The sequence below is a fragment of the Symphodus melops genome (genome assembly GCF_947650265.1).
Source record: "Symphodus melops genome assembly, chromosome: 22".
Lineage (NCBI taxonomy): Eukaryota > Metazoa > Chordata > Actinopteri > Labriformes > Labridae > Symphodus > Symphodus melops.
The window spans coordinates 7,130,193-7,148,328 of NC_136712.1; the positions used below are offsets into that span (position 1 = coordinate 7,130,193).

The window sequence follows — 18,136 nt, forward strand, 5'->3', positions numbered from 1 at the left end:
CAGAATTTTGGACCCACTAAAAATATGAAGAATGTAAGCCTCTTGGTCCCATCTGCCCCAACTTAACCTCCTTGCAGGGAAGATATGAATCATTGTTCAGAGAAGTTCAATGTGAAGAGACAGCGCTGTTGAAAAGATCAATAGTCCTGTGTTGGAGAGTGAAAAGAAGATGGAACATGACAAAGCTGACAAAAAGTCTGATACAGATTTGAGGCCTCTTTTCACTCTGTCATGTCGAACACTTCTAAACATCAGTATGCACGATGCAGACTGCTTTACATACACAAAAGCAATGGTTTTAGTGCTCTTTTTGCAGTATACACTTGTACAAAAATGTTTTAGGTTAAAAGCAGAGACAAAAAAAAAAAAAAAAAAAATCTAAATATACTTTTACCATTTGCTAGGACAAACGTAATATATTCATTTTGTTTCCTTCCATTACTGAGATGTCTCACGTCCAAACTGTCAAATTGAAAGGATGGATAATGATTTATAGTTTAGTCGTGTCCCATGAGTAACCCTCATTACTTCCCCTGAAATACACAGAACGCATTTCCCGACAGACTTTCATAGAAACATATCACTGGCAATCAGCGAGTATTTTTTTAAAAACCATAACATTTTGTTAAAGTGCTTTCAATTAGTCATTGTGCAGACCAAAAAAGAAAAAAAAAAAGACTTTGCCTGATGCACTAGAAACAACAATGCTTCCAATCCACTGCAGTTGTCTGTCAGGCTGACTTTGGGTTGCATGTAAAACACCGTAGAGCAGTCCAACCAAAGTTTAAGAGTTAACTTGTAAGCTCGTGCTGAATATGTGCCCTCCTGGCCTTGAATCAAGTGCTTTTCTGTGTAGACAAAGAAACTGTCAAGAGCTAAGGAAAAAGGATTTAACAGAGAAGCTTATTCACCGATAAAAAGACTAAAAAGAGATTTGGGCACTGCTAAAGAGGCAAGAATAAGACTTCTCCTGGGTGCAGAATTGAGCCATTGGAAGAGAAGAGTGCGAGTCAAAAAGGAGCTGGATTGTGGTCTGACTAGAATACCAAGTATTAGGTAATAATACCTGGCTAAATGGCAAAGCTGGCACTAATCAGCACTCTAATCCAGCAGAGAGGACAAAAAGGCCATGTGTGACAATGATTGCAGGACCACTTTCAAAACACACACACACACACAGCATGGGTACGTGTGTGGACATGCTGCCAAAAGTGTCAACACACACTCTGCTGACTGGATATAAACAGCGTCGCACAAAAAGAAGCACTCAGTCACCACCAGGCGGAGAGCAGCGTAATTTGTGTGATTACTGAGTGGTCTCCAATTGTGATTTCCAGCTGTTGCCCCGACTGATTTAAGGAGCAGCCCTGTCGCCTTTCTATCCCAGAGAAGAGCGACAACGCAGCAAAATATTACCTTTACATTTCACCAAAACCGTTTATTGATTGCCGTTAAGCCAACCTTTGCGAAGGATGGACAGAATTGTATAGCAACAAGAATCTTTGTTTTCCCCAATCTGCAATCAAGTGTCTACCACTAAACACGTTCCCTGTTTATTTCCTCTATTTACTTTCCTCCAGCTTTTGAGCTCATCTGGAGCCAAACAAAACGCTGGTGGGTGGTGTCATAGACAAATTAAGTCATTACTGCTAATGCACCGCAGCGATATGGAGAAGATAGAAGCGGCACCAAAACACAGGCTGCAAGCTCAATTTAGAGGGAGAAAGGCTCCATTTTTTAATGAATAAAACAAATAAGTCCCCGTATTGATGGTGCTTTTTTCTTATCTGCTGCAGAGCAGGTGGGCCGGAATGGGGAGAAACCCCACCGGTCCAAACTTCAGGGTCCTGCAGAGCTAGAGAAACGAGACGTCTGCGGTGGGGCTTCATGCGACTCGCTGACGCAAAGCAAAAAAAAAAAAAAAAAAAAGTCTGGTTAACTGTTGCTTCTTTTGCATTTCAACATGATTAACTCCTATTTCACGCCACAGCTAAACAGTTTGCCCAGCGGCCACCTGTAACTGTGTATAATGAAAAAAATCCTTTCACAGCTTCAACAAAAACTCAATTTTCCCAACTGAACTGTGTCACTCTCAAAAAGGAGGACAGCGATGTTGAATCAGCTTGCAATATGATGTAGATATAATATAATACACCAAATCTTTGGCATAGAAGCTTTCCAAAATTGTATCAATATTTCTGACTTCTTTTCTTTTTTTGTATTACAAACCCCGAGCCCTATCTCAGCCGACTGAAAGGTTGTCTACATGATCCTCATTGAGATCTCTATGAAGACTGAATTCAGTCTCAGACACAATAACACAACACTGCAGCATACCGTCGTTTCGTCTCTTGATTATTGTGTCTAGAGTCAGAGAGACTACACTGCTCTCTTTATGTCAGGGGAGATGTAATAAACCATCTTTGATGCTACGAAACAGCATCAGGACGAGCACAAAACAACTTTAAGGACATTTTAAACTTATCAGGAGCCGTGCTCAAGTCCACTGACAGAGAGTAAGGAGGAAAGTATTGAAAAGGGGGAGAGGGGAAGAAAGATGACAGACAGACAAAGGGAGGAGATGAAGATAGCAAGTCATAGCCAGAGAGAGAGAGATAGAAGCTATTACTGGTTTTAATGCTCTTTCCCCCTGTTTTTCTTCCTTTCACTCTGCTGTGGAACTTTGCTAAGGGATGGCAATTGCTGCAGTGATTGTCCTCCATGGGAGAGCAGAAAAATCCAATTTCATCGATATACAAGGCGAAAAAGAAAGATAGAAAAGAAAGGAGACAAATCTCTTCTGAAAAAAATGAAATGGAGGCATGCAGGAGGAAAAAAAAAAAGGCCGACCCTCAAAAAAAACGAAAAAGAAGTGATATTGTGAGACAGGCAGACGGCGTGGGAGGGCTTAGAAGAGCTGTGGTTAAAAAAAAACTAAAAAAAACATGGACAAGTTGATTGTTAAATATGAGATTGTTTTACAGCCAGGCAGGTATTGAGTGAAAATGTAATAAATATATAGATATTGTTTTTCAGGGGCTATTTGGTAGCTGTGGCCACAATGAGCGGCGGCAGCAGAGGCAGCGGTCGGAGCTGCCCGGGAGCCTGGTGATGGCCTGTCACTGAAAGCCCCTCTGATGAATGGCCATGTTGGATTGAAACAGACATGTAATATATATCAGAATTATATTCTCTCTCTGCCTCTGTCTAACATGTGTGGAAGATGCTGAGGGAATCCTGAGGTGAAAGGAGGCAGATGGGTCGAGGGTGAAGCAATGTTAATGTATTTAAACGTTGTTGTTTTTTTTCATGTACTTCCTCTGAACGTCCCTTGGACGGCTGCATTGTGATCTTTTTATCTTTGGAATGCTTAATCTGTACTAAACTGTAACTCAAGATTTTTTGATTCTAGGGATGTCAACATTTTCAAATCAAAGTATCAGTGATACTTGTACATTTGTATTTGTAGCTTCCTGTCCATTTGATATCTGATCTTTCCGTATTTCTTGGGCTACTCCATCTTGATAGGATGCCATTAAAAACAAAATGAGTTGGCTGGGCTACAGTTTGCAGAAAGAAAACAGAAAAGAAAATAGAGAATTAACAGGAAGACTAAGGGGGCTCAAGAAAAAGGAGCGTAATTAACACAGTCCAAACAAACTGCACCCCCATGGAGTCTCAAGCCGCTTGCTGCACAATTAGACAACATTCAATATGCCCACCATTGCTCCTCAGTTACACACAGGATTGCAGGCCATCACACTAAACGCTCATATGGTTCCCACTTCTGTTGTGTTTTGCCTCCACAGGCCTTGAGTCCTGATAGAATTTACAAAAAGACAGGACAGGATCTGTGCATTAACTGATAGATAAATCAGTTTGACATATCTGTAATGTAAAGGCCCTGTGCACTCTTCCCAAATATACTCTCGTTTTTTATCAAATGTTGACAATTTCACCTTCTTTGACTTTTGTCTTCACTTGTCCTTCATCCCTCACTCACATACTGCACGTCAAGTTTCCATAACTTAGTAGAATATCTTCAATTCCAGTGTGTCTGTCTTGAACTCTTCTGTGTAGTTTTTTCTGTGTAGTTTTTCACATCAGTTTCTATCTTCAATAGAGAATCTCATTCTCGTCTGTCCATCTCTCTCTCTCTCGGTCTCTCGCTCTCTCTCCCTGAGGTGTGAAGGTGATTTGTTGACACTTTGATCTGAGGAATATTGACCAGAGGCCAACATGGCTGATGGATGGCCAGTGCAAGAAGTCGATAATGGCTGTGTTAGTTGGGAGTCATCACTTCTACTATCAGCAGTCCAATTGGCTGTACAGAGACACTGTCCCAGATGTAATAATACAAGTTGAGCTGAGGACTAGAGCGAAGCTCAGCAACACAGCAGGATCTGTTTGGTTTCAGTGCAACGCCACAGCTTGCCGACGTCTCATTTTTGTTCACAATCTTGGGATTTTTTTGGAAACGCTTGACCGAGTTCTGGTTTGAAGAGTGGTTGTCTTCTTTTCTAATGATCCATATCAGCCAATGGCAGCTTTTACTCTCCCCTACCAAAACTGTATAGACGAGTGCGCTTCCAATTACTGGCAGACGTCTACTACCACTCAATACCCACTGGCTTGGCTTAACAATTCATCCTCAATGAGGGAAGGCAAACAAATGAAATCTTTCTGACAAGGAGAAATTGCCTTATGTGCAACATGAACCAAGAACTGCACAGTAGATATATTCTACAACTATTTCATTAAAGCTGTATTTTTTTATTTTTTTATTAAAGAGTTCTTCTTTAATCTTCCAAGAAACAAGGTTAGGAACAACAACAAAGAACACAATTTAAAGTGATCTCTGTTTAAATTATCAGGAAATTGCTTTTGAGCCAATGGGTCAAAGACAAAATCATGATTGAACCCTTTTGAGATCAAGGACATTTTAAGTCTTCTAAGAATAAGAACAAGAGTGCTTTTATATATTCAATGAATATCTGGAGTCACAATGGGCAAAATGTCCTGAACTGTAGACTTTAAACAAAAGTGGACACTCTTTCCCAAAATGATGGCTTCTTTTTTTAAAGCTCATTAACACTACAGGACACTGTATCCTTCCGGAGACACGTGTATAAATTGAGGAGCGTGAAGGTGTCCTTTTATTTTAACACACTTTAATGGGACATTTGACCCTGCTTTTGACCTTTGTAGGCATCTCTCACTGGGACCAGCATGGAGCTGCCAATTGAAGCTGGCTAAGCATGGCAGCTGACCCTTGTCCTCCTCCATAGGACGCGGGTTTGACAAGGACCATCAGGGTAGTGTCATATTCAGGGACACGAGGACACACACAGGGATGAAGGAGATGTAACCTTTTATCCTTCAGGCGGAGGAATTATAGAAAGAAAAAAAAAAAGATATCCAGAGAGTAAAAGAGCGGCAGAGAGACGATCATGGAGAGGCAGAGAAGAAGAGAGAGAGAGCGGTGAAAATCATGCTGGGGAAAGCACGCAGAGTTTAAGTTGGAGGATGATACCAGAAACAGTGGGGCAGAAGAATAAAGAAAAAGAAGAAATGTGACTTTACTTTGGCTCAGCCCGGTGGTGACCGAGCCCACTGTGGAGCCGTCTCGATCGTGCATACTTTGTGTGTAACCTGTGAAAAGTGTTTCTGTGTGCACAGCTGTAAGTGCATTATACATTAACAGAGTCATATTATGGAAGCCTTTCCCCAGGCAAAAACTGGTGCTGCAGTGTGTGATGTCTGTTTTTGGAAAAAAACAATGATGCAACTCGTTTGGTGACTGTTTAATGCAGCATTTAGTTTTTACTTTGTCTTCTTTTGTAAAATGGAGATTTTCTGTCCACCAGGATTTTTCTTGTTAGTTGAGATTTTTTTTGCCGCTGTTTTTCTTCTCTATTCTATATTACTTCTGTCGTTATGTGTAGAGGAACATTCTCGTTTTCTCTGGAGTGTTTTGCTTGGTAAACATCCAAACCAAAAGCTATTTTGTTGAAATAAGAAAAGATGAATGAGATTATTACCGTCTTTCTTTTTAAATGCAGGAGCCTGTAGAGTTGTACATTAATGTAACCTAGCATGACCATATATGGGCATGTTTCCCATCGGTTTATGGGAGAAAAAAAAAGTGTCTTACCCTCTCTTCCAGCCGAGCCACCTGCTCTCTGTAGAAAGCGTCCTGCCTCTTAAGGTCTGCTTCTCTGGCTTCCAGCTGCTTGGCCTAAACAAACACACACACACACACACACACACACACACACACACACACATTAAGAACATTAAGAACAAGGACACACTTTGACTTTTACATGCCTGGGCACATGTACACATTTCACCGCATACCAGAAAATACAACTTTGCATCCAAGTGTGTGAGACTGATGAAAGTGTAGCATGTACTGTACGTGTTTCTTTGTCCTGTTGTGTTCAATCTTCAGCTGAAGCACTATCAGGCCAGCAGGATAACATCAGTTCTCAGTGAGTAGGAGCACTATGGTCTGGCAGATATATTTACACAGGCTACCAATCTGCACTGACCGCCTTTCTACTTTGACCTTCACTAAATGTACGGCTGACTCTCTGGGTGATGTACAGAACAGATAAGACCTGGATGCATCTGCTCTTAAGAAAAGGGAAAAAAGGACACATGCACACTAGACCAGAGGGCCAATGTCTTCAATCAAATGGAAGCTAAACTTTTGATAATCACAGTGAAAATGGTTACCCTCTAATACAAACATACTGAAAAACATAGTAAGATACAGAGACGTACTCTAAATAGTTTGAGAACATTTTTTTAAAATAATTTTCTCTGTTTTTATAATGGCTTTGGATGAGTTGGAACTGTTTAAGTGACCGTTCATTTAAAAGACCAAAATAAATGTTTGTTTTAAAACTCACTTTTTAAGGCCGCTAAAATCATCTTATTTATATTTTGAGCGAGGGAGTTGTGAAAACGGGATTTCAAAAGACGGGATAAGTTGAATACCTGCTGAAGATAAGAAATGTCTTCGAAGCAGAAAGGATGAAAAGAACCCTTAGAAAACAGAACTGTACTGACGAGGAGACGGTAAAGACCTCTAGACTCACCTTGCGTCCCATCTCCTGAACAATGTAAGCGTTGAAAGAAAACAGGAGGAAAAAAAGACAGAGTTTTAAGGAGGCACTGATTCATCCATGAGCTTCTTTACGGTGACATTTAGGAACAGCTTTTGTATTCCGAGGCTTAGGGTGACTGGATTTCACATTGTTCTGCTTGAACCGTCACACTTCATCCCCAAAGTCTCCTCACTCCCTGGTATATATACAGATGCAATACATGTGTGGTATATATAATATATATACTTTTGTATGCATGCACACATTCACGTTACACACATTAAAACACCATACTGCAGAGGTTTGTCATATGGAAAGCAGCCCTGCAGAGAAGTCTTGAAACCTTGAAGCCTTTACTCTTTGAGCGCTATAGGAAGAAAAACACGCCGTATGGAGAAGAAAAATTGCATTACCCCATCCAATCTCGACTACACTGATAACCATCTGTGTTTGGCTACTCAATGCACTGCAGGCGGAGCGGAGTTGCTCCATGCATTGTGATGAGGAGCGGCGACGAGTGTCACTGAGGGGGCTGTCCTCCAGTTGAGTGGGGGAAGTTTCAAAGTCAAGGGGATGCTCAAAGCTTTTCCCGCTATGTGAAAGACGTGCGGACAGGCACCTGCGCACACACACACACACACACACACACTCACACACGATGTCCTCTCCAGATATGTAAAACCACTTTATCGCACTCAGAAGACCAACGCCATGAACACGTTTCTCCTCTCTCACCTGTCCTCAGCACAAGCTAGCATTAGCGAGCCTTGTTGATGCTTCAGACAATAGCCTGCAATCATGGCTAGCATGGCAGATTGACCAACAGCTCAATTTAAGACAAAGAAGAAGAAAGATGATTGGACGGAGGGGAAAAACAGACGATATTTGACGTTACGTAGTAGAGGGGTAGCAACTAAAGAGTTTGCGCGGATGGACAAAAACATTAGACACACATACGAGTGCTAGACGCTGTTGTGAAGGCACACTTCAGCCTTGTATACACACACCAGCCGGGGCAGCTGTACCCACAGAGCGGGGTCGGGAGGTAAATGCGTCGTGAAGGCGAGACTAAAGGGGTCATTAAAAGAGGAGAGATTGTGACAGAAATGTGTGCCGAGGGGATTTGATTTTTTTTTGCTCACTTTTGTGTTTGATACGTGTCTGAGTTTGTTTAATTGCTATGCGAGCAGGTTGGCCAGGCTCTTGACAGCAGATACACACACACACACACACACACACACACTATTTTAGGATTACTTCCGACCGATTAACCCCATTCAGCAGACTTTAGAGATAATCTAATCATACTAAAAGCCAAACAATGGGACAGACTTTACCACTGCCCATACACCTTTTGTTCGGCTGATGAAGAGGCGGTCTTGGTTAAAGGAGGCGGGGGGGGGGGGGGGGGGGGGGGGGGGGGGAGAAGCTGGGGTGAGGGTCGTGGGGGGGAGGAAGAGGAAGCGAAGGGCAGATATTGACAAGAAAAAAAAAGGAGAAGAACTTGAGAGTGAAATGAACAGAGAGATAAGACACAAAGAGGAAGAGGTCAATCAAAGGTGATTTATCATTGGTGGTGTCAAGAAAGAAGAAGAGGCTGTTGGATGGGACCATGGAGCCCGGGCCCGAGAGTGTCTCTTTAACTTTAGGAAGATAATTCAGCGGGAAAAGATTATTACCAAGCACAGAGCGGAAGAGAGGAGTCGAGCAGAAGACTCAGGAAACAAAGAAGCTCTCGCAAATGTCCAGCGTTGATATTAGGACCAGAAAGTAAATGAGTAGATCCAGTTTAAAAGGAGTGGTTGTCTTGAATCAATAAGATCTTATTTCCTCCATCAGACTGGAAAGAAATTATGAAAAATCAGTAATCAGGAAATCTATGTGGACACAACCTCTTTAACTATGGTCAGAGGTCAGCTCCTGTTCTTTAACTGCATGTGCAGGGTTCTTTATCATTACTTTCACTATTTTTAAGTTATCATTTATTTCCTTTGAGTTTATAAGAGGTCTGAAAGTTAAGAGAAAGTAAAGAAGGAAGGGGATGTTTTCGGTTTATATCAACTTCCTGTATGTTACAGAGCTCGTTGCATACAGAGAAATTAGTGTGCCTGTATGTAGTGTCATTAAGAGCCCGAGGACTCCTAAATTATTCATTTAAAAGGCTTGCATCCAGATCAAGGTTGTCCAATTCTTAATCACTTTTATAAAGTGGCTCAAAACTAAGATGGATCACCTAATCCTCGACATCAAAAGACCGCTCTTCCTTATTTATTCCAATAAGGATTCGATTTTATGGAATTCAACCCTCGTTTTAGAAAGCAATTTTAAAACTTTTTAAGTCCAGATGATGTGATTTACTCAACTTAATTTGGCCTCAGCAGTCTAATTTTACTGTGCAGCCAAGCTCGACATCAAAGAACAAACACAGTCAAAATACTGAACACTCTAAGAAAACTGTTCCACTGGGTGCAGGCAGACTCTGCATGGTGCTATTTGCAGCCCAGGAAAACAAATTAACAACAATAGCAAACTTTGACATCGCTCACCCATGTCCATCTCTCCCCTCTTCTCATGTTAAGTACAGTTACACAATGGCTGAGGGTGACAGGTGGCTGAGAGAGAGACCATGGTGGTCAGATTAAACTGAGCGTTTAAGCAGGGTGAACGCCACTGCGAATATCAATTAGCCAGCAGCTGAATAATTAAGGGCAGCCATGTTTTTTAATTAGCCGACTGCCGCAGTTTGAGCTGGGAGTAAGGGCGGAGGAGAAGAGGTGGGGAGGAGGAGGAGGAGCAGGAGGCAAGAGGGATGAAAACAGGTGGATTTTGCTGTGTCAGGTCCCCCACCCTGCTTCCATGCACTCCATTTTCTTTCACACCTGCTTATATATTAGAAGGGTTTCTAAGTGTGCCTTTCTTTTCCATGAAAGAATCTAAAAGGGCTTTAAATAACAAGAAGTATTTCCCTTTGTGTGTCTGTAATCTGTATGTTAAAAGAGTGTCCTATCAAATAAAACTCCAAAACGTATCATTTTAACGAATGGCTAAAAACATCTGAGCAATAATAGAGTATCTTTGCTTTTGCTAGAGGTTTGCTTTTGGTTTGTGCTCCAATTACATGTCTTTTAACAAGCCATCGTCGCAAGTTTGAGAGAAGTTGAACCAAAGTCATTGTTGTCGTTTAACATTCTCTTGGCGCCCTGAAGAGAGCTGGAAGAACTTTTACAACTGTACCCTATTAAACTTAGTTGTGAAAAAATGCAAACAAGAATTCACATTTTTCTTTTAAAATCTCATTCATCAACTTGTTTCGACCGCATGTAAAATGTAAAAAGCTCCTCCTGAGGACCTTTGACTTGAAGAAGTGCAACCTCCTTTGATTTAATTCATTTCATCAAAGCTTTACAAAGAGGAGCCAACAGGACAAAAAGGTTTATGCATCAATGTATTCGAGAAAAGAAGAGATTACTTACCACAGCTAAAGAAGAAAAATATCTGATTATGAATACCAGCAATTCAGTACACATTCCATTTCTCATTTCACACTTCACTGATGAGGACCTCTTTGTTGTACCGATGAGGCTCATTGTTACATGTTTGCCTACTACATGCTTATAAATCATGCGTGATGAAAACAATCTTGCGTGATGACATCGATAGAGCACAAATCAAATCCCATCACATTAACTAACAGCGCCTCATCCATAACCTCTGTGTCTTTTGTCTTTCCCTGCCACCGCCGGCTCAGGCCCGACTCAACCCCTGTCACAAGTAGCATCATAATCAATGCTCCATCACACCATCCAAGTGAAATGTGCAGCACGGTGGGTCAGAGCTGCTCACCAGGACCCATCTATCTCAGAGCTGCACGACAGGGCCCTGTGATAAACTAATACTGAAGCCGCGGGCCTCGGTTCTTCTGTGCTCCGACCGGCACGAAGGGGGTCAAAGAGCAGCACGATGTGACCGTGCTCGGATGTTAATTGGCACGGACGAGGTGTAGGTGGCATGTGGGAGGTTAGAGATGGATGGAGGTAAGGGAGGGGAGGTTCATGGGGAAGGGGAGGAAAAAAAAAAACATCAACTTTTGGATGGAATATGGATGACAAGATTGTTTTGTGGAGAGATGGGTTTTTTGACATAAAGCTTGGTGATAGGAATGATTCAAAGGACTGACAAAAAAAACCCCACAAAGAATGAAATACATTCAAAGCTCCCACAAAATGGTTTCAGACACATCTTTCCCATCCTTTAACTGCCTCTCAAACCACTGCAACCTTATCTTTAAAAGCTATCACTGGCAGATCAAATCTAAGTGACTGTGTGTAAAATGATATTACCTAACAGATACCTTACAGGCAGTATTAAACATTACCCTTATAGTAACTAATAAAACACAAGTTCTGGTAGCAGTAGCTGTAAAACTCCATTGGAAACCATTTACTTTGCCTGCTTAATTAGCATCAAGGGGTTTTAGTGAGCGGCTATATCACATCAGGTTCACGGCGAGCTATTACGTCTCCATGGGAGGTGGAAGGGTTATGGACAAGGGAATCGTGTCAGAAATCGTGTGGTCAGTTAATGGGCCTAACCTTGACTGATCAAACTGAAGGACAAACACTTATTCCCACACATGCTGACGGCTGCAGGAAAAAAAGGAGTCTGCTACAAGACACAAGATTTGTGTCTAGCAGACATTATTAAAAGTGCATAATTTAATAAATACACATTATTGTCGTTTATGCCTAATTTCAGTGCCTTGTTTTAATTGAGAAAATATGTTGTTTTCTCTGCCTATACCAACACCCAAGTTGGCCATTGCTATAGCAAACACAAAAACCTTTACTGTACCTGACTGATCTTGAATCAGTTGCATAAGTCTCTCGACTCCAAGGATGCATGGACATATACCTGACAGCATGGCTGCCCTGTCACAAGATAATACTTCAGCATCCTGGGATCCCTTCACTCAGATTTATGTCATTGGAGCCAGGGTCAGTCATAATAAAGTCACAAGACGCATGGGTACCATTAATCACAGAGAATAAGCTGGCAGAGGCTATGAAGCTCTGATTGAAGCAATTAGCCCCTGACCATTATCCTGTGTGGATTAGTTTTTTTTCCATAGAGTATGGTTTTATTCTCTTCCCCTTTAGGTATGTATGTAGTAACTACAGTGACACTTCGTGATACTGTGGTAAGAGGAATCCAATTGTAAATCCCAGCAAGAACATGGGCATGCAAATGCTACCTACCAAGTGTCTGCTTGCATAAAATTTGACAGAAGACTATGGAATATCAAGTTTGCAAAGAATAAGTTACTTTTCCATCAACTTAACTTTTGAGTTTCAAACATTAAAGGTAATTCTTTAAGTTGTATAACACCGATTTGCCTGTAAAAGCCATCGCTAAAGACGCACTATTCAAAACTTTTCAGTAGTTTGACAAGCAAATGACTGAAGGATGGTAATCTGTCCTGCAGACAGAATAGCTCTCCCTCAGGGATCTCTTAGCACAGTGAGTAATGATGCGTTGACCTGGTGGGTCAAAGGGTGGACCTGCCCTGGAAGGGGTCCAAAGGCCAAGAGGTGTAGGTGGAGCTTGTGGGTGTCTCAACGTTTGTGGGTGTATTTTTAACTACTGGCTGTTTAAGGGCACATTAAAATGAAGTGTCCAGGTGGAGTGTAAGACTCATTGACTGAACGGAGGTCAACAGTGGGCTTGATCTAAACCAGCTGTCCTTAATACTGCTGAGACAGCAATGTCAACCCACTCACATGTTAACATCTTTCTTTGTATTCTGTCCAATTGATTGAGCTTTGACTAAATAATTAAAAGGCATTTTACGCAAGGCTATAGTAAGCCCTTTCCAAAGATACAAGGATAAAAGATCAGGACGATTGAACTAAGATTGAAGAGGACATGTAATTTAAAGGAGATGCCAGGAACGTGCTCTTTGGAGGCGAGCTTCTGGAAGAATGTGGAAATTAAGGACTGTGCTTCTGTGGAAAAACAAAGAAAAGCACGCACAGAAGGACTCCTCCAGTAAAAACCAGGAGGACTAGTGATTCCTCAAACGTTGAAGTCTTGGTAGAAACATGAAAAACGACTTGTCGTTCGACTTCCAGACACTTCAAGCCCCTCAGCCTTTGTTGAAGACACTTCTACCAATCCACTGCCAGCTCCTTTGCTGAGGGACAGCAACAACATCTGCTGGCTCAGGGATTGATTAATTGGCTGATCAGGCGCCCGCAGTGTAAACTGATTGATTGATCATCCTGCAGTGGGAGCTGCCTTTATCTAGAGCCCTGGGGGAGCAAAGCTCTGGAGGTCCCCAGTCATCTGTCATGTCCAACACAAGGGGGAAGATGAGGGAGAGATGAAGAGCTGTGGGTTCATTACCAAGACATGGGGGGCATGTATGGAGGAAGTCTAAGCCAAGATGAGAACAGGGGGCATGCCGAGAGAACAATGGAAACATGGGGACAAAGGGGCTGAGGATAAAAAGAAGGGAGACGATCCTCTAGTTCTAGCTCGTAGAAGATCTTGGAGAGAGAGGCAAGCTAGGAGTAAATGGTTTTCTACTATTTTTTTAAAAAAAAATCAATTTTTGTTTTGAAAAGGAAACCTCCACTTGTCTCTAATTCTCAACCACATCACTGTTCTGCAAACAGGGAGTAACGACAAGCAAGGACGATTGAAAGTGTGGAGGATGCTTGTATATGTGGAGTCAAGACACAGGAACCAGTGGCTGAAATTTCCTTCTCTTGACAGCAGAGGACATGGTGACCTGGGAGTGAAGAGAGGCATATTGTCTGTGGACAACAGATGTCCATAGGGAGCAAAGGGAATGAGGGGAAAAAAAGAGGTAGAACAACCTATAAAAGGATGGAAGGAAAGACAATAGTGGAAGACATGCAGGGAGAAAAAGGGACAGCCTGAGGATATGTTGCTGACCTTGTACTTTTTGGGAAAGTCAAGCTGCATGTACTTGGCTTGTAGTGTCTGCAGGACTTGAATCCTTACCTGGATCCATGTTTCTCTGACCATTTTGTCAGACTGAGTCGAAGTGTGATTACAGCGCTTGGTCTACTGTAAACCTCCATGTGCATCTGTGCCCACGCTGTGCATTAATGAATATTCATTCCACCCAGCAGCAGGTGGTCTTCCCTCGCTCAGTGAAGCTTAAAGCCGGGAGCAGAGTCCAACGTCAGCCTCTGTCCATCAAGAACATGACAGCAGACTCGGGGTCACCTCTCATACTATAACCCCTGTTACTGAATGCCTTCTAACCTCTCTTTAATGACTTACTTACCAACGGTTATCTGTAATGCCATGGTACTGAAAAAGCTATGCCCTGAAAAGATGTGTTTCGATGTTGTTTGCTTCTCTTATTAATGCGTTCCCTTTCCTCTTTTTAATTGGTTTGTTTCCTAATTGCAGTCTGTAACATTGTTTGAAAACTGCTTTGTAAATCAACCTTCTTCTTCCCATGCAGCTCCAGTTATTTCACTGCCTTCCATCCTCTTTTCAGTCTCACACTGCTTCTTAATCTCGCCCACACATTGTTGCCGTCCATGTCCTTTTTGACACCACTGTCATCCTTATATCCTCCAAATCGTTCAGTCAAAGCACCGGTCCAGCACCATTAGCTGAACCGAGAGCTCACTTCCATAGAACCTCATTAATACCGCTCTCCTGTCAGAGGCGAGCGGAAGACCACGGAGAAAAACCAAGGGGATGGGATGTCTCAAAAGACAATACCTGTCATGTTACACGTTAAATACATCTGCAGCACGAGTCAAACACATACAATACTTCACTCGAGACGATCGATTTTCTATAGGTGTACGCGAATGTCTTGCCTACAAAGTCCCAGCTAAGACACATGAAAGAGGACAGAAATTTGACCATTTACCAATACACAGATTTGATCTTAGAAACCATCCAAAAGCCCAATAATACATCAAATTAGAAAATATGTTCCTACAATTCAAGGCCACAGCAAAACACAAGCAGCATGGTCACAGATTCATCACAAACCTAACCATCAAATCCTGGTAAAAAAAAAAAAAGTACACATTTGCATGGTCTAATTTTGAAAGCCTTAAAAATGAAAGTTTTAACGTACAGTATGTAAAATCCGCAGCTCGAGGGCTCTCAATCAAAACAATAACAAAAGATGAAGTCGAAGCTCACGGACGTGACCCGGAGCTCCGGCAGAATAAAGCAACGCTCAAAGCAGAAGGACAATTATAGTCAGTTTTCCAAAATCTGTCGAACAAATGAGGATGAACACATACAAAAATACACACACTGTCTGTTGAGCTGAGTCAGTAAATTGACAGTACAAGAACTCTTGTCCAAAGGAAGCTTTCCTGACACCAGTATCCATCCATCAATCGAAACGCTGTTGTATCCCAGTCCTGCTGCTGGCTGCTCGCAGTGCCAATTAGCTGACAGGGTGAGGGCCTGGCGCAGTGTGCCAGCTACGGGCGCTGCCAATTAGAGCCTGACCTCCAGTCTAACCCTAATACTGGCACGGTGTGTGGGCACCCCACCCTGGGCAGAGGTGAGGTACAGCCGCTGATATGTAAAGGATGGTTGACTGAACATCATCCAAGAAGTGAGAGAGAAAGGGTATTAGAGAGGGAGGGGGGAGGAAGAGGGGAAAATATGGACACATGTATTTACAGTAGACAGTCAGTGGGAAACAATCAAAAGAGCAGCCGTGCAGATAAAATATCTGCTCATCTTAGTAGGCATTCTGCAGTACAAAAACATTTAATTATGCTCTGTGTCAGCACACAGACAAGTATGCACACAACGTCAAACCTTCCAGCTCACAGACTGAACTTTTAAGAAACCTGCAGAGGATGAAAGTTTTGCACTTTTAGAGAGTCAGAAAATCCAAGAAGGAAATAACTCATGGTCATGTTGTCAGAGTTTAATGAATACTTATTGTGTACTCTTAGAGTGTTTCGTTAGGAAGTTCCCATCGGAACTAAATAATTTATACACTGATTGACTCATTTTCCCTCCAGACCTATTAGTGTCAACTTTGTAGTTCTGTAGTTGTAGCTGCCCCTCTGGGCCAGTCAATGAAATCCTGACGTAACTGGAGAGCAGCGTTTCCTTTATTGAACATTTTATGTTGTCTTTAAAAATAAATAGTAAGATTTTGAATGCCATGCAAAATTTGCCAAAAAAAGGACCAAGAACAGGGAAAACAGACATTGAGGAAACAATCTAAAATACACAAAAGGACAATTTCAAAAATATTCTAAAGTAGATGAGAGAATTCATAGATTTTATGATTAAAGGTTTGAAGATTTTAGTTTTATTTCTTAAATGTGATAATAGAAAAAAAATGTCCTTCTCATATACATATGGGTGTGAAAACGTATCTGGAATGAGGTACAGAGGCTACTAAATAACAGGGGCAAATTTTTTTTTGTCTTTTGAAAACTCAAAGCAATAAAATCCATACTAAATATTGTGTCCTTGTAGTCTGGACTCTAAAAGATGACAATGACAAAATGACAATTTTTCTCTCTTTACAACCTGATACTTTGTTAGGTATTGTGGAGCTAAACAATGGACATTAAAAACGGAACAATCAGAGGATGAGAGACAATCAGAGATGTCTTCACACTCTTCAGAAAGGATGTCACTCAGTTTGTAGCATGCTTGGTCAAACAGTTTAAAGGATCCTTCCATTTGGGGTCTATAATCTAAAGCACATAACAGTGACCTTTGCCTAAGACCGTCTACAAAACATTCTCATCCAACAGGTTGTGCTGTTCCAATAAACTCAGTAGCAGCAAGCCTGCTTCGGGTCAAAGCAGGGTTGAATGATTTTGGAGAGTCACACTTAGATTTTTGGGTCCAACCCTCTGACAGGGAGGAGGAATGCTGGAGAGAACAGGTGGAGCAACAGGTGTCTAGTTTAGAAATAAACACGTCTTACAATTATGTTACTTAAACGTCATAAACCATTTCTAACAATTTCCTAAATGATGTTTGGTATCAGAGAACAGTCCCGTTTTCTAACTAATCAAACAAAAGTGTGAGCTGCCTATATGACTCACACATCACCACACTGTGTGCGCTGCAGTAACTAAAAGTAAACAATCAGCGGCACATCCATTCATGAAGAGTGAACATATATATATATATATATATGGCCACAGCAGTGACGAGCACCAGGAAGCGGGGCTGCTGATTGCAGATTTACACTCTTCAAATCTGCGATTGAGCGTCTGCCTCAAACATCATGCCTGTGACTCTCGCAACAATGTCGCCTGTAGTCTGAACACTTTAACATGCAGAAGACACACAGACTCTACGTGCCCAGTTGTCACTCCTTTGAGTAATGGTAGTGATGTCAAACTTTTTTTTTTTTTCTGGAAGAAGTCATGCCCACAAGGGTGGCAGCATGATTCAGGTCACTTCACTGACATCGTGACATTTTAGGATGTGACTACTGTAACGCTCATGCGCAAACTGCAATTGGGATGGTAAAGTAATAAATCACTCAGCCATGAGTCAAAGATAGAATACAATGTGTCCTTGGCGAGCAAAGCAAATCCTGCATATATGTAAATCACTAAGAAGCCCTACTTCCCTTTATCTCCAACTTAGGCAAAAAAAAAGGACCTTTTCTCTGCTTAATCGTTCTTTTTTTTTATCTGTGATGTGGAGAAAAAGGACAAGTAGAAAGAAAAATAAATCTTTTTTTCTAACCATTTTTTTAACACCACCAACAGGCACCAATTCAAAACCCAGCAAGTCTCCTTTAAAACCTGGGAAATTAAATTGTCGCCCTATTATCAGCCAGGTCCAGTCGGCTGTATCTAAAATGCACCAGCAGCTACTGCTGAAGTACACATGGTTTTCCAAATAGGCAAGGCGTTTGCTTAGACTGCAGTTTTTTTTTAAGGGTTGGAGGAGAGAGAGGGGTACTGGGGTGAACAGGGAGGGGGGAGGGGGCCTGTTGCATTAAAAACGTTAAGCTTTAC

At 41.8% G+C, this 18,136-nt stretch overlaps 1 protein-coding gene across 5 annotated transcripts in view; it reads right to left on the bottom strand.

Annotated features, from left to right (window-relative positions):
* chchd3a (coiled-coil-helix-coiled-coil-helix domain containing 3a) overlaps positions 1–18,136 on the bottom strand; it is a 59,623-nt gene that overhangs the window by 19,588 nt on the left and 21,899 nt on the right. For 3 of the 5 annotated variants that reach the window (XM_079335717.1, XM_079335718.1, XM_079335716.1), the window contains one exon: positions 6,155–6,238. In XM_079335717.1, coding sequence (XP_079191843.1) covers positions 6,155–6,238 — 84 coding nt within the window. Of the gene's footprint in view, positions 1–6,154; positions 6,239–7,106; positions 7,122–18,136 lie in introns of all 5 variants that reach the window. The other 2 variants (XM_079335715.1, XM_079335714.1) reach the window with 1 other exon arrangement.